The 15849-nt window shown below is 40.4% G+C and overlaps 1 protein-coding gene across 1 annotated transcript in view; it reads left to right on the top strand.

Annotated features, from left to right (window-relative positions):
• Nucleotides 1-15849, top strand: part of ELMO1 (engulfment and cell motility 1) — a 537648-nt gene that overhangs the window by 109586 nt on the left and 412213 nt on the right. The window contains exons 3-4 of the mRNA XM_024768877.1: nt 11944-11984; nt 13195-13267. Of these exons, the coding sequence (XP_024624645.1) occupies nt 11944-11984; nt 13195-13267 (114 nt within the window). The remainder of the gene's footprint in view (nt 1-11943; nt 11985-13194; nt 13268-15849) is intronic.

The raw sequence follows: 15849 nt of genomic DNA, 5'->3' as shown, positions 1-15849 counted from the left end.
TTTCTGTCCTATGATGCAATTAACTATAATTATGAAAGGAGTGGCCCTGGTGAGAAGAACATCCCTTACCTTGTTCCCACCATGCATTCTACATATATTATTATATCTTATGAATTGACTTTATGAAGATCTATTTTTGTCCTTCCATCAAAGTCATCCATAATCAAAAGACAACCAAATGACTTTGAGATAAGCTGTATCAATTTTCAAAATGATTATAGATGGATCATTACCCTGGGACAAGTTTGTGGTGATCTATTTGCATTCATCAGCCTCGTCACCATAAGATGCTCATAATTTCCGCTGTCACTTCATTCTTGACCTCCTGACCCATGTAAACAACTACCTATCTGCTTACTTGTCATGCCCATCTAGATGTCCCTTGCACCTCAAACTCAACATATTCAAAACAGTCCTCATTTGTTCCTTCCAACACCAAGCCTGTGCAGTTTTGCTTTTCTTCATATTTTCCTTTTCTCAGTGACATATGAACATACACCCAGTTTACTGAAGCTGAAATTACATGTCTTCCTAGACTCTTCTCTTTCCCTCAGCTTTTCTGTCCAATCAGTTACCTCAGAAAACTTACCTGCATCTGGTCCCTCTTTGTCACACCTGCTGCTGCTGCTGTTGGTGACCCTATTCCCTCTGGTCAGTGTGGAGGAACATAGAGATCAAGGGAGGACTTAAAAATAAGTGTGTCATAGATCCTCAAAGGAAGAACTTTAGAAGAGAGAGACTAGTATCTACACAAACAGGAAATTATGCACAAAAAGTAGGTAGACATAAATTGAGAATAGAGGAATATGAGAAAGAAACAAAAATCTCAGAAATAAAAAATATACATATAGTAAGTAAAATGTAAATAAAACACCCTACAACAGGAAAAAAACAATAAAACACATAGAGTTACTCTACAGTGGATTTGGCTATAGAGAGAACCAGTAACTTGGAAGATGAAAATAAGAAATACATCCAGAATATATTCCAAAAGATATGGAATGAAAAATATATATGAATGTGAAGTTGTGTTGAAAGGACACGTGAAGAAGTTCCATCCTATGTTTAATTGACAATCCTATTAATGAAGAACAAGAACAGAAGGAACGATGGAGAGGTGATATTTGAGGAGATCCTGGCTAATATCTTACCTCTCTGGAATTGAAAGAAGTTCCATAGGGGCTCTGGATTTGGCTGGTTGGATGGATAGAGGCTCTGCCATTAGGAGTTGTACAGACTTAACACTCTGTCTAAGAGTCATGAAAAAAGGGAAGGTTTCTAAGCAGGGGAGTGACATGGTATGATTTGTACTTTTGGAAGGTCAAAATTTGAGAATTGTTTTGTGAAGGTAAAATGAAATAAGAGAGACTAGTTAGACAGCTCTTGCAGTAGCCCAGGTGAGAAATGATTATTATGTCGTGGCCTAGGATAGTGACAGAGGAGACAAAAAGAAGTCAGACATATGTCTCATCAAGACATATGAGAAGATTAAATTGACAGGAAATCGGTGATTGATTATACGTGGGAGGTAAGAGAGAGCAAAATGTTAAGGATGATAACGAGATTTCTTGCGAACAACTGGGCAAATGTTGGCGACAGCTACCAAGATAGAAAACACTAGTGGAGGAGTATTCAGGTGGAGTCGCATTCTTCATGGAACACTTACAAATGGGTACAGGAAAATACGAAAGCTTATCCATATGGTTGGACTTCCTTTCAGATTTCCTTTGTGTTTTGATACACTGGCCAACTTGTCTCTTGGCCTCCAGTGTAATCACCTATCATTAGAAAATGCACATTTGATTGTGTCACTTTCCTGCTTAAAAACCTATGATGAGTCCAAACTGTCAAGAGTTAGACATTTTTGGCCTCCAGCTTGCCTTTCTAGCCACTTTCTCTCAGTCACGCATATGACATCGTCAGCTCCTCCATATGCAACTTGAACATCCACTTACCGTGACTTTATGGGTGCCCTAAGTAATCCAAATAGCAACTATTTTTAATTGCTTCTCTGTACCCATGGGCAGAATAAAGAAGTTTAGAGAGTAACCTCTGAGGTTGACTTGGCAGGACTGAAGAAGAACAAGCAACATGAAGGAGAGGGAAGACGTAACGTTGATTGCAAGATTATTTTCTGGCAGACCAGAAAAAGATGACTAAAAGTTGAAAAGTGAAAAAGAATTTTGGAGTAAGATTTGAATTTGAGGTTATGGAAGGATACACGCTTCAGTTAAAATGGCCTGAGACAGAAGGGGGCTATGGAGAAGTCAGGGCTGGAGGTGTTGATTTGAGCATCAAAAGTGAGAAGAAAGTTGGAGCAGAGAGTTCTTCCCCTGGATATCAAAAGATTCAGTGTTGACTTGGGAGTTCATCATAATTTATGTGGGTAGTCCATGAAGCAGGATCATCTACTATTCTCATGGTAGTGCTACAACATTGAGCCTTAAATAACATTTTTCAAAAGCTCACTATGTGCCAGGAATTAAGAGGCCCAGAATTTCATTGCCTTCCCCTCAGGTGTTAGCTCTGGGCCCTTGGGCTTGTTGTTGATGGTTGCTAGTACTCCAGATATGGGACAGAGTTAAAGAGCAAGGGTTCTGGAATAATATAGGTCTGGGTTCAAATTCTGGCTTTGCCCCTTATGCTGTGAGGCTTTGAGCAAGCTACTTAACATCTCCAGATGCTCATACAGTTTTCTCATTTGTAATGTAGACTTAGTAACATCATCTTGTAGGGGATATATGGTAGTCACTCAATAAATAGTAGCTACTACTATTATCATTATTATCAGAAGGGCTAGCCAAGTGATGATAGATAATGAAAGTCTGGGTTGATGATATGTCAAAGGTAGGGGAGTTTTAGAAAGTGCATGAGGTTGTGGCCATTCTTTGGATACTCCAGACCCTTCCAGAAGAGCCTGTTTTATTGTTCTTTAAGGCTGTGGTTTAGCCTCAGGTTGCTGTGGTCACATTCATGGGACATATATTTGAGACTTGGAAGCTCACTTCCTCCACTACTTGCTGGCAGATATCTCAGCACATCCATAAGCACTCTAGAAAGAAGGATGAATAGGCATTAGTGCATCCACTCACAAACAAAGTAAAGCAACTGCATGGCAAAGTGAGACAAGTAGTAAAAGGGGGCAAAAAGCCCTACATTAAAAAAGTAAACTCACTTCTTAATACTCCCTTTGCCACTAGTTCCTCTTGGTATTCTTCGACAGCTGCCTTATACCCAATCTCAGTTTCTTTGCAGTTGATAAACCTTCATAATCTTGTGTTTAAATTGAACTTGAACTCTACTTTGCCTTCAGAGCTTATCTGGCTTTTTCATATCTACCCACCTGGTCTGATATCACCCTGTCCATCAGAGTCAGCAGTCATTTCTGTTTATCCGACCAAACCTGTCTGACTTTTTTTACTTTCATACCATGCACATAAATACAATTGACCTTCCACATATGAACTTGACACAAGTAAGGAGACTATTTCACAGGAGTGAAGACAGGCAAACCTTAAGACCTGAACTGAGTCACAGTGTGAATCACTCATTTCCACATAAAACAGGACACTTGACTCAAGGTGTGGTGGAATGAAATGGCCTGCCAGCCAGGCCCGAGTCATCTGGGAGTACTTCTTGGAAAAGACGGATATTAAGGAAGGTAGAGAGGGATATAGGAATTGGGAAATTTGTTGTTTTTGCTGCCTGAGATATTGAAATTTGGAAAAAGATTTTATATCCATAGCAACATTGATATTAGGACAATGTAAAATAGTCAAGGACAAGGAAGGAGACTCAGAAGAGATAACTGATGTGAGTAGGGCTTTATTTTTGCATTGTTCATCTCTACATTTCTGTCCTTTTCTAAAATTGCAGTTTCCCTTCCAACTGAAGGGGAACACAGTTTCTACTGAGTAGAAGTATATCACAATTCCTAAAAGAGAAAGAGGTGTTTCTATTCCTCTTTAACCCACTAGTACGTGAGAGTACTAATTATTTTTTGTCTTTGCTCACTTACATAGTCCAGTGATGTTTATGATGCAAAGATTGTACTTTGTCTTGCTGAATCTAATATTTAATTAGTTTCATGAAGCTTGAAACAAATCATTTTTAGTAAACCATTTAGACACAAATCATTTGTCAAGAAAAAGGTGGCATAGCCTGTCATCTTTCAATTTTTAAAATTAATGTGATACATAGTTTTACTACTTTGGAGATGTAGTTGTGAGCTCCCCCCTTTGTCATTTCTGACAGTCACTGAAGTCTTGTGTCAGTGATTCACATTGGAACTGTCGTCAAAATACTTGCTTTCCAAGAACCAGCTAAATTTGTCTCAGGAAAGTGTGGCTTTTGTCGTTAACTTTCAGATTATTTAGGCAGCTATTAGGAAAACAGAATATGCATACACACCCCTCGGGACACATTGGATTCCTCCATATTAAAGATATATGGCTCAGAAGCATGGAGAGTAGTCATCGGGTTCAATGGAGGAGAAATGACGCTGTTGTAAAATGACTGGTGTCATTGACACAGTGTCAGGAGGCACCTCTGGGAACTAGAAGGGTTATTGCACATGAAATTTTCTCCAAGTCACATTCTAGGCTAAGTCGTAGTAAACATGCATATCCCTTCTCAGAGGTGTCCTGACATTTGGAAGCTAGGTTTCTTTTCTTTCTGGGCCAACATTACTCATAACTGCTGTGCAGAATATGTTCAATGAATTTCCATCTATAAAAGCAAAGTAAAATCCCAAGTGCTGTCTAACTGTCAAAATAAAGCAGCTGTCACATTCTTTTAAAGCACTAGAGAAAGGCCTTTTAACAGTCTGGGGCCAAAAACTTGAAGTCTTTGTGGAAAATGGTTTTGCAATTACAGGGCTGTACGACAATGGCACGACGCGAGGGCAGCTGCGTGGTGGTGATGGGGGATTGCTCCTGTCTTCCTCTTGCTGTCGGTCTTCCATCTTTAGCTCCTACCTGAGCTTCAGAGGCAGTCGGAAGAGACCAGAAGAAAGGGAAAGAAGCTAAAAGTCTGAAAAAATAATTGTTCTTAATCAAAAAATGTTCATTAATTGCACCCTTGTGGCCTAGCAGCCACTCGCTTGGGAGGTGACAGAGGTGTCTCAGAGGCAGTCTCTGCCTCCTAACGAGTATAAGCTAGTTAGCAGAAGAAAGGAAAATGAGTTGAAGAATAAAGAACAGGATGAGATGAGTGCCAAAGGCAGCACTGGGAGTTGGAGTCACTTGAGGAAGAAGGAAGAATTGGATACTCATTCATTCATGTATTTAATTTCTTTAACCAACTTGTAAAAAAAAAGGTACCTGCAAAGCATCCAAGCAGGATTTAGGAGATGAAAGAACCTATTCATAGGTAACATTTATCCAATGCCTTGCTATGTACCAGGTGCAATTTCAAGGGTTTTACATACATCCTCTCAGTTAATCTTCACTACCCTACAATGTGTAAGATACTGCTTTTATTTTCAGAAAAGAAAATGGAAACATTGAGAGGAGAAGTAAAAAGCCTAAAGCTACAAAATTAGGGACTGCAGAAGTTGGGGTTCAACCCCAGGAAGTCATTTTCTAAAGTCATTCAAGTGCTCATAGCTGGCGGAAGGTATAGAAAAGCTAGTTGGTAAAAATTCAGCATTCAAAATGCTTTTCTGGTGTCCCTTCACTTACTGTCATCTCATAAGCATTTTTCCCCTCATGTCTTTAAAAACATTTGAAATACAGAAGATTTCAATGAAGCCAAGCTTTGTTTTGGGTATGATGCTCATTTTAGGACAGACCTGGGCCTGAGAAGTAGATGTCAGAGGTGGGAACTGCAGCCCACAATCCATAGTTGCTGACAGGCGTGCATCACATCGGATGGGGAAGCTACCAGCCTCCATGGGCTGGTGTCAAGGCATCAGTGTGGGCAGCAGCAGACTTGAGAGCTCCGAGGTGAGCATTTGGCCTGGGTAATATCCGCAGGCCGGGTGCCCTGCCAATGGGCAGAAACAGGTGGTTGAACGGGAACTGCTCAACTCATCAGGGAGGGGACACTGAAGAGGGACAGCAGCTGGGTCGTGTCCGGAGAACGTGCCTCAAGGCAGGTGGGACTCCACAACCTCCGAAATAAACAACTAGGGACTCCCAAGGATGTTTCTTCTTGGGGTTCTCTCATGCCTGAGAGCAGCCATGAGCTTTGGGTGGGAGAATGATCTTTTTTTTTTTTTTTTTTTTTTTTTTAAGAGATGAAAGGGAGGCAGGGGAGGATCTGGTTTACTGAGGAAGAAGATGAAGTGTTAATCTTGAAGGGGTGGCAGGACGTCCACCAGGGGTTGTTGGGAATGGAGGACCAGACCTTAGAAGAAGGGTCACAGTGGGTGACATGGATTCAGGAATTTATGACACTGGCATTTCATTAAAGGCAGGAGAGAGTTTAGAAAGGAAAGTGAAGGATCAACATCCACTTTAAGGATTAGGTAGAAAGAGTAAATATTCTTTTCTCTCTCTAATCCTTAAAAAAATCTTTTTTTTTTCTTACCCAATTACAGTAGGTTTAATAGTGGACCCAAAAAGTATGTCCAAGTCGTAACCCCCAGAATATGCAAAGGTGATTTTATTTGGAAAAAGAGTTTTTGCATATTTAATTGTGGATCTTGAGATGAGATCACCCTGGATTTAGGGTGGGCCCTAAATCCTCCTTATAAGAACAGGAGAGAAGACCATATGAGGACAGAGGCAGAGATGTAGATCACAAATGAATTGCTGGGCAATTTGGCCATTCTCAGGAATCTAGGTGATTTTATGTAAAGTAGATCAATCTTTTTGTACAGGAAATTTGCTTTCTGGACTTTCTCTTCGATAAATTAAGTTGAATAAAGGAATCCTTTTGGAGAATAAGAGCAAAAATAAAAAGGGAGGAATAAATTTCCCCCAAAAAACAACAGAAAAAGCTTACCCCTTGAGTAGAACTGTTGGCACATGGTACCTTTCCAATCAAATTCGTATGGAAATGCATACTTTGACAAAAAAAATTAAAAATTTTGTGCCATCATTAAGATTTTCCCAGATTAATATAAAGAGAAGAAATACTTTCTCATGCTGCAAGATGACCTCACCGTTGCTAAAGGGAAACGGGGTAGAGAGTGCACATAATCCCCAGTCCCCTGCACAAGGAAATCTGGTAACTGTCTAACCCTCTGGGTTATCCTTAAAAACATTCCTGCTCTTCCCTTCTCACTGCTGAGTCTGAGAAGGCAGTTTTGACCTTCAGAACAAAAAGCTTAAGGGATTTAGTTACGATTTTTTTAAGTTATGAAAACATGCTCAGGCAATTAAAATAATTGTGCCTCAATATTCTACATCCAGATATATTCATATCGAGTGTAGAATTTAGTTTTCATTCCTTTAGAGTTTATGGAATCAAAGGGAGAGGAACCAGTTTTCATCCTTTTAGATCAAATTTTCTTTTCTCCTGGGCTTTTGTCTCAATGAGGTAAAAGGCAAATTATTCCGTGGGTCTACAAAAAGCTACCAAGGCATTGCAATTGTCACCCTACTTCCAAGTCATAGAGGACTGGGCAGGTAGACAGAAACATCTTATGTAACCTGAACAAATGTTAACTAAAACATAGAGCCGACCTTTGGCTTGGAATTTAAGCCAGGCAAGGGGCTCACGTCAAATTGAGGGCTTTGTATAGGAAGTGAGAAAAGCACTGCTACCAGAAGAGTGTATTTGGGGTATCTCATTCAGTCCCTGTTTACAGGAGTAGTTCGTGCTTACCTGCGTGGCCTTGCTAATGGATGGAGACAGTTATACCTGTTGAATTATACTCTTCATCACCTGGCTGACTCAATGCTCTTCCAAACTGTGAATCACAGAGTGGTCTGTGAGGGGAGTAGTGACAACCTTCACGAGTCTGAGCAGCTGCTTCGAGCCACCCTGCAGTGGTTTACCTGGTAGGAAGTGGGATGTGTGCTAATGATTAATCCAGGCTATCCTTCGAAATGGTTTACTTTTACAGTCAAGCCTTTTTTGTTTGTTTGTTTTTGAAAGGAAAGTTAGTGAATGTGTGGATTTTCCATTTAACAGAAGTGTACTGAATCTCCTCTGTATACTGTGCAACTAGTACTGAGGGGTGGAGAAGTTTACAAAGATGAATTAAGGTGCCTTGTTCTCAAGGGACAAGAAGATAAGGCAGATATACTAAGTCCTTAGGAGTGATATATTTAATGTGCTAAGCACAGAGGGACTGATCTCTATCTGGGGAAATCAGGGACATCTCCCTAGAGGAGGTGTCATTGTTAGAGCTGCAACAGAAAGGAGGAGATGGACATTTCAACAAATAGCATTAAGTGAAAGTATGGGGGTGGGATTTTTTTGGATGAATCATCCGCTAATCCAGAAGCATGGGCAACACGTACAACATTAGTAAAGCTTGACTGCTTGAGACCAGATTGTGGAAGGCCTTGGATGACAAGCTAAGGGATTTATACTGTATAGGTGATGGTCATGGAGGATCTGTGAAGGCAACTGGAGCCAAAGAATGACATGAGTTAAGTTTGTGGGGAAAGCCTGATTTTGCCTAATTATAGTTAACGTGGGGATTGGAGACAAAGAAGCTGGAGATGCAAAGACTTTTTTGCAAGGATATGGCACCAAGATCCTGAGAACCCTTAACCAAAGGTGGTAGTAAGATCTGGAAAGGATTAAGGGGAGAGAGGTTGTGGAGGAAGGAATGATGGGACTCAGTGTCTTATAAATATCCGTATGTCACAGAATAGAGAAGGCAAAGATAAGTTCCCTAGAAGTGTACATGGAAGAACTGCCAGAAATAGGCAAGGCAAGTGCAGGAACTAATGGAAGATAGGAATCTGAGTTTGATAGACCAGTGGAGCATTTGATTGGAAACTTACGGCAAGTAGTTAGTGCTAGTAATGATGGGCTGGTACTCAGGAAAGGCCCTGGGGCTGAGGAAACAGAATTAAGGGTGATGGAATTGGGGTATGACTTATCTGGTAGGAGTTGGAAGGAGGAGTGTCAGGATTTTAGAAGAGTGGTTAGGAGGAGGTGAGAAGTAATGATGTGAATGTCACAGAGGAAAATGCTACATCACCTGTAACCAATCAGAACTGGAGAGTGAAGACATAAAGGTTAATGATGCTCCGGGCTGTAGTGGTGTCATAATAAGACACAGAAATCATGGCTGGGATGGAGGGAGTTTGGGGGCAGGGGCATGCTATTATTGGGGTAGATTGATGGGTAGGGAATGGTGAGAGTGATGATTTTTTGTTCGTATATTTAATAAAATGCTTGAAGGAGAGTTAACATGCTATTTCTAACAAACTGTCAGAGATTTGCAAAGGTGTTTGGGATCAGGCTATAGACTTGGGGCAGTTGAAATGAATGAGGAACTGACCAATTAAGTAAAAACAGAAGAGACAGGAACAGAAATTTGGAGTTAGGAAGCCAGAGATAAAAGAGAAATGATGAAAGATCTCTTGACTTTTATTGAAGGATTATTGATTATAACTGTAGGAGACTGAAGGAAATATAGCATCTCTGGAAAGAGTGTTTCAAAAAGAAGGTAGTAATGATATTGTCAAATAATGTGGATGGATTAAGGGAGATGAGAATTGTGAAGAGTCATTGGAATTAGGTTTGGGCGGTGGAGCCAGCGTTTCATTGGAACAGATAAAGAATGGAGGGGACAGGTGTAGGAAGTGGGCCGTGAGACCAGCCCTGTCCTTACATAACATTCATTTTAATTGGTGGGGCTGTATTATGAGGGCATTATGTTCAGTTAACTATGGTTCCTTTTCCTCTGTGGTTTAAAGTTTTTCTTTAATCTTTCTCTATTAAATCTCTAAGTTTTGTTCTTCCAGAGTCTTTACTCCTTTCATATATCCAACTTCAGAATGTTCTAGATATGACAGTTCTAGAAGCCCATAGACTTCTGTCTTTTCAAATTTGATTCTGAATCTATGAATCAGTCCTGAATTAAAATCCAAGAAATTCCTCTAAGTTACCTAGACTAAGAATTCTAATTCTGAAAGCTGTAATTTAAATGCTTTCTCCTACATCAATAGCAATACTTTCCTGACCTGATCTGTCCTTTCAATGTAATTTAAGTCTGAAATCCAGCCCTGTTATTTATATTTGGTTTTGAGGGTACAAGAAGTAAGATTAGGAGGGTAGGAGACCACTAGGTCCTCATGAAATACCGATAGCCTGGAGAGGCCACTGGCAACTGGAAGTGCAAAATCCTCATCTTATGGGAAAAGTTTTGTTTCTAAAGCTCCTTTGTCCTTTGGTTGTGAGAGCACATTTGCCCCTTGACTCACAGCCAGAGCCATAAACAATGGACAAGTTCTTGCAAAGGTCTAGGAGTTGTGTAACCTGTAACCTCACTGTAGAGCCCAATCTCCATTTCCAATCTCATTCTAAAGGAGACCAGCTCAGAATGTCAGGAATACTTACCATCTTTCCACCCCTCAACGATTCTAGGTCCCTTTTCTGCCCACTGCATTTATAGTTGTAGGGGTAGGCAGACATTCTTTTGAAAACATAGTGGTGGGTTTAGTCATAGACCCTAGAGCTCCAGAGGGAGGGAGAGCATTGAAGGAACACTGAGGACTGTGTTGGAGCTTTTATCAGGGCCTAGAGGCCCTTCGAAAGGACTATGAAGAGCGCTCAGAACTAACGAAGAGGGCAGACCTAGCAGCATTGGGTCCAAGGGCAAGGATGCAAAGAGGAAATCAAGGTCTTCTAGTGATGTGAGAGGGTAAGGAAGTAGAGCCCTAACCCTTTCTTTGAATATTTTGCCCTTTGTTTTAATTCTCATTTAATTTAATTTAATTTAATTTAAAATTCTTATAACCGCCCTGAGGAGTGGATAGGTCCTCTGCCCATTTTACAGGTAAGTTAGTTGAGGTTCAGCAAATTAAGGAAATTGTAGGTCTCACTGCAGAGAGGTTGACACAGCTAGGATTTGAACTGCGTCTGCTTGATTCAGAATTCCTTCCCCCATAGGCCAGTGCCCCTCAGAGGGACAGGAGGAAAACACGTTTAGATGCTTTTCTGTGGTTGTATCCGAAAACCCAGGGCCATGTGTTGTATTTCTTTGATTTCTCTTCCCCATTTGTTTCTTGTCTGTAATGTGTTCCTTTGGTTGACACACTACTGCCCATCCCAGGAGATAGCCAGGGTCTGTTTGCATCCAAAGCAGAAAGAGTTTCGACATCTCTGGGCGAGCTGTGTGTGTCTCTTCACTACATTCTTTCAATCTGGAGGCAGGCGGAGCACAGCTGTGGCTGTTAGGCCAAAAGCACAGCTGTAGTCAGCCGCCAGTTGACACCATGGCACATGGTGTCATGGTCCCATTACTTGAGTGTGTCCTGCTCAAGCTGCTGCGTGATTGGCATTTGCATGGGCCACAGTTGGGGGAAGAATTCTCTGCACTTTGTAGGAACAGTGTCACCATGCTTCATATTCCATTTACCTCATGTTCTCGTAAAAATATCCCACATCCAAGCTTGTTTGCATAAAATGAAACTGCTGGTTGCCCGATTCATGTACTACTCTTGAGGAATTCTGGTTATCATTTGACCTTGCGGATTGTCATTGCCTGTGAGATCTTTGACCAAAGCTATGTTTCATCCTGATTTTAGTGTGGCTAAGTTAAATATGATATATGTTTTTTTTCAATTAGCAATGTTAAAGTATAGAAAAAATGACCACAAGGGTGATAAATCATTAATACAGTTGGTGGTGATGGCTGGTCGATTAATACCTTGAGAAAAACAACACACTCACTGACACAACCAAGAATAGCATATGTAAATTCTTCTTACTTAGATATCTCTTTATTAGGCCTCTTCTTCTTCTTTTTTTTTAATGTAAAATGATGAAATGAAACTGACACAAAGTATTTCCTTTTTTTCTATTTTTCAGAAAAAACCACTGTCTGCAATAATAAAGGAAGTCTGTGATGGGTAAGTGTTACTCAGGATTTATGCGGGGAGCTCCAGTCCACAAATTGAAAGTCAAATAAAATATTCTTGAGCAATCATTAAATATTATTCACTAAGTCACTATTTGACCTGCCAAAAGACACCAAGAATTGCTCTGTAAGATTTCCATGCCTTTTCAGCCAAAAAAATTATCACTGTTTCTCAAGAAATAGAAAGTGTAGAAGGGCTGATATGTGGACACTGGAATTGATATTATTTATTTTGAAAAGTTGTAGTTCATTCATCCTGCTCACTGGGGAGCAGTGTAAGTTCCTGAGGTTAAGTACACACTTCATCTGGTATAAAATGAGAGGGCCACTCAGGTCCCCATAGAAGATAAAATAATTTAAAAGACAGGTCAATGGGTGGTGGTGCTGCCATGTGGAACTCCACAATGATAGTGGACTTTCCTACTTCTCTGGGGTTGCTCTAACAATCTAAAGGAAAAGCACATTGATATGGAAGTTGCATGAGGTTTTTTATTTTTAAAGCAGAAGTGTGAATAGAGTATTACCTGGAATTTATTTAAGACCTGGGATCCTTAATTGGAATGTTCCAAGCTACAGCAAGCATACCGCTTGGGGACTGTAGACCACAGAGACAATTGAAATGTAACCATTGTCAAAAATTTTAACTGCACTTATTTCCCTCTCTCTGCTCCACTCACTCCTTCATAATAGGGAGGAATGGAACTTTATATTTAAATACCCTTCCCTCAAAGCCATGAAGATAAAATGCCTAGGGCTTCCCTGGTGGTGCAGTGGTTGAGAGTCCGCCTGCCTATGCAGGGGACACGGGTTCGTGCCCCAATCTGGGAGGATCCCACGTGCCGCGGAGCGGCTGGGCCCATGAGCCTTGGCCGCTGGGCCTGGGCGTCCAGAGCCTCTGCTCCGTGACGGGAGAGGCCACAGCAGTGAGAGGCCCGCGTACCACAAAAAAAAAAGATAAAATACCTAAAGGTGAGCAATAGGCTTGTAATAACACCTAGATGACCCACATCTGAAATGGTTGGTCTCAGGGTCGTGAAAGGGGGGCTAATGCCATTTTGTTTTAGGAACTGCACTGTGGGTAACTTGGGTACTGGCTCAATTCCAATCATAGGGTGTTTATTTCATCTAACTCTATCAAACTATAAACAAGAAAATGACCCTTTTTTGTTTTTTTCTGATCCGTTTATGCTTGTATTTTTCAGGTGGTCCCTTGCCAACCATGAATACTTTGCACTGCAGCATGCAGATAGTTCAAACTTCTATATCACAGAAAAGGTAGGTCAACTGCGTTATTTAATCTGGGACACTTGTATTTAAAGGAAATTAAAACACAAATGATGTTTCCTCTACTCAGGACTAAACATGCTGGTCTAAATTTTGCATCTCTACCATCCACAAAAATAGAGTCTGCAAAGCAAACAACTGCTACTTTAGTATTAACAAGGGGATATTTAGCCCATTCAAGAGTGAAGACCAAATATGTTTCTGCGTCCTGTTTTAGCAACAGCATTTGCCTTCTAACTGTGAATTTACTAATTCTCTCTCTTTCTTATTGCTTGGTTAAAGCATTTATTTGATACTTAATGACTTAGTCTAGCTTTTCTTTCTCAGAATTTTTTTTTCAGAATAACCTCTAAGCCCTGCTTAAAGTTATTGAAAGAATGACAAGAAACCATTTCGAAGGTGGCATTGTGTAGGCACTGAGTGTTCTGTGGTTCTTGGGAACGCTGCTTTCTTCTTGGGTGATTTTATCTCTTTAGGAAGCTTGGAGGAGAAGGAGGGAATTGTGAAGACTACAGTGGCTCTGGCAGCAAGTACAATTAATGTCTTAGATCCCTGATAAGAGAAAGGAAAACTAACATTTATTCAGCACCTACTATGTGCCAGGAACTGGGCCAAGCACATTACCTCTGTTTGTTGATTTTGTCCTCAAGACTAACCTGTGATGGAAACCACAGTGGCTTTGGTTAACAGATAAGAAACTGAATCATAGAACTCAGATGGCTTGGCCAGTATCTCAGGGGTCATAAACCACAGAAAAAAGTGCTTTATTCTTCCCAGATGGTCCCTGGAATTTTCATAACTGATCATGTTTTCTTCTGCACACTGATTGCCAGAAAGCTGAGAGTTAACAAGTGGACTAGATTTCCTGGCCTGTGTTGTATTTATTCCTTTTACTTGTTGCTTTGATTCATTCCGCAAACAGTTTTCTGTCTTTTCTTCCCCCTTGCTTCGTTTTCTTCAGATTTTTCATTCCTTTTATATTTATATAATCTGCATGCTATTCTCGGTGAGATAAAGAGGATATAAATAAATAAAAGTTAAATGTTAGCAGTTGAATGTATTGTTGTTGATACCCTTAAACAGAAGACTGTCTCATTTACCTTGGTTCACCTTTTAAAGGTAACTAAAATATTGTGACTTTGGGGATATTATTGGAGATTGGATGGCTGTCTACTATTTAGGATATAATATGAAAAAGTTTAAAAATTATTAAGTGATAAAATTATAGGACAACAGAAGTTATAATAGTGTTTTTCAAACATCACCATTTAATGGGTAGTGAAATCAATTTAGTGGGTGTTCATAGCATTGAAAATTGGAATATAATAGAGTAGAATAGGTCACAGTACATCACCTGTGTTGTTTCTGAGAAACTTACGTCACACACACACCTGTATATAATACTAGTATATTGTGCTAGTTTTTTACCCTAGGCTGTGCCCCAAAAGCCGTTGAGTCACAGTTAACTCTGCCTTTGATTAACTGTATTGGCTTGTGTCCCCTGGTGGCTGTCCTGTCTTCTGTCATCATTCTCAGGAGACCTCAGTGTATTGGTGATTTTACTAAGGATGGAATTCTCAGACTAGAGAACATAAGCATCACAGGGAGAATCATTTAAAAATGTAGGTTTTTCAGATCGCAACCCCAGAGACTCAGAATGAGCAAACCTTGGGTATGGCCTAGGATTTTGCAGTTTAAGAGCCCTCTGTGGAATTCTGATGCAGGTACCCAGGGACCACTTGGAGGAACACTGCTCTGGGGCCACTTTTCTGAAGAGATGGGACCCGAGTGTCCCAGGCACTGTGCACTATGAACAGAGGTCAAGTGCTGAGTTTCATTTAGGAGGGTGTTTGTTTGTGTGCGGCCAATTCGTAGAATAATTTAAAAATTCACATACTATTTATGCTTTTACTCTAATTAACATTAATATCTAACATTAATATCTAATTTTCTGATATTAACATTAATATCAGAAAATTCAAACTACTCAGAACAATGGGAAAATTCTTATTTTATTGGGCATCCTAGTTATTTTCTGAGAGATCTTGTTTGGCCTGAGGAAATCCTGAATGTTGAATTTAAAGGGACTGCCACCTAAATCTGTCATCAATCTGTCTCTCTTCATTGGCCAGTAGTGAGGATTCTTCCTTACTAAAAGTTTAGGGAATGAGGAGGCTCATTTTCCCAATTGCAGCTCTTTGTTTGTAAGTAAAATGTCATCACTCTTCTTCCTACAGCTGTCACTGAGCACAGTGTATGCATGTGACACAGAACGTGACACACAAAGGGCAGGAGATGGATCTTGAATTCTGGGTCCACAGGGGCAAACCTGGGCTGCCTTCAGTCTGTGGTTAGGTCCATCTAGTTCTTTGCAAGTATTCTTAAAAATAGAGCCCATTCCCCCCCACCTTTTTTTAAGTAATGTATTTAGCATCATCTTGGTTACTTACAGCCCAGTGAGTTGTTAGGTGATATTTGTGTTACCGTGGTAACCGGTGACTAATTTTCGAAACTTGTGCATGTTCTTAGTTAATGACTTTCCCTTGTATGTGAGGTGGTCTCCCTTCCTCTGA

This window comes from Neophocaena asiaeorientalis, unplaced genomic scaffold (assembly GCF_003031525.2).
Source record: "Neophocaena asiaeorientalis asiaeorientalis breed wild unplaced genomic scaffold, Neophocaena_asiaeorientalis_V1.1 scaffold314, whole genome shotgun sequence".
Classification (NCBI taxonomy): domain Eukaryota; kingdom Metazoa; phylum Chordata; class Mammalia; order Artiodactyla; family Phocoenidae; genus Neophocaena; species Neophocaena asiaeorientalis.
The sequence above is the reverse complement of the archived record's forward strand: the minus strand, read 5'-3'. Positions and strand labels throughout refer to the sequence as shown.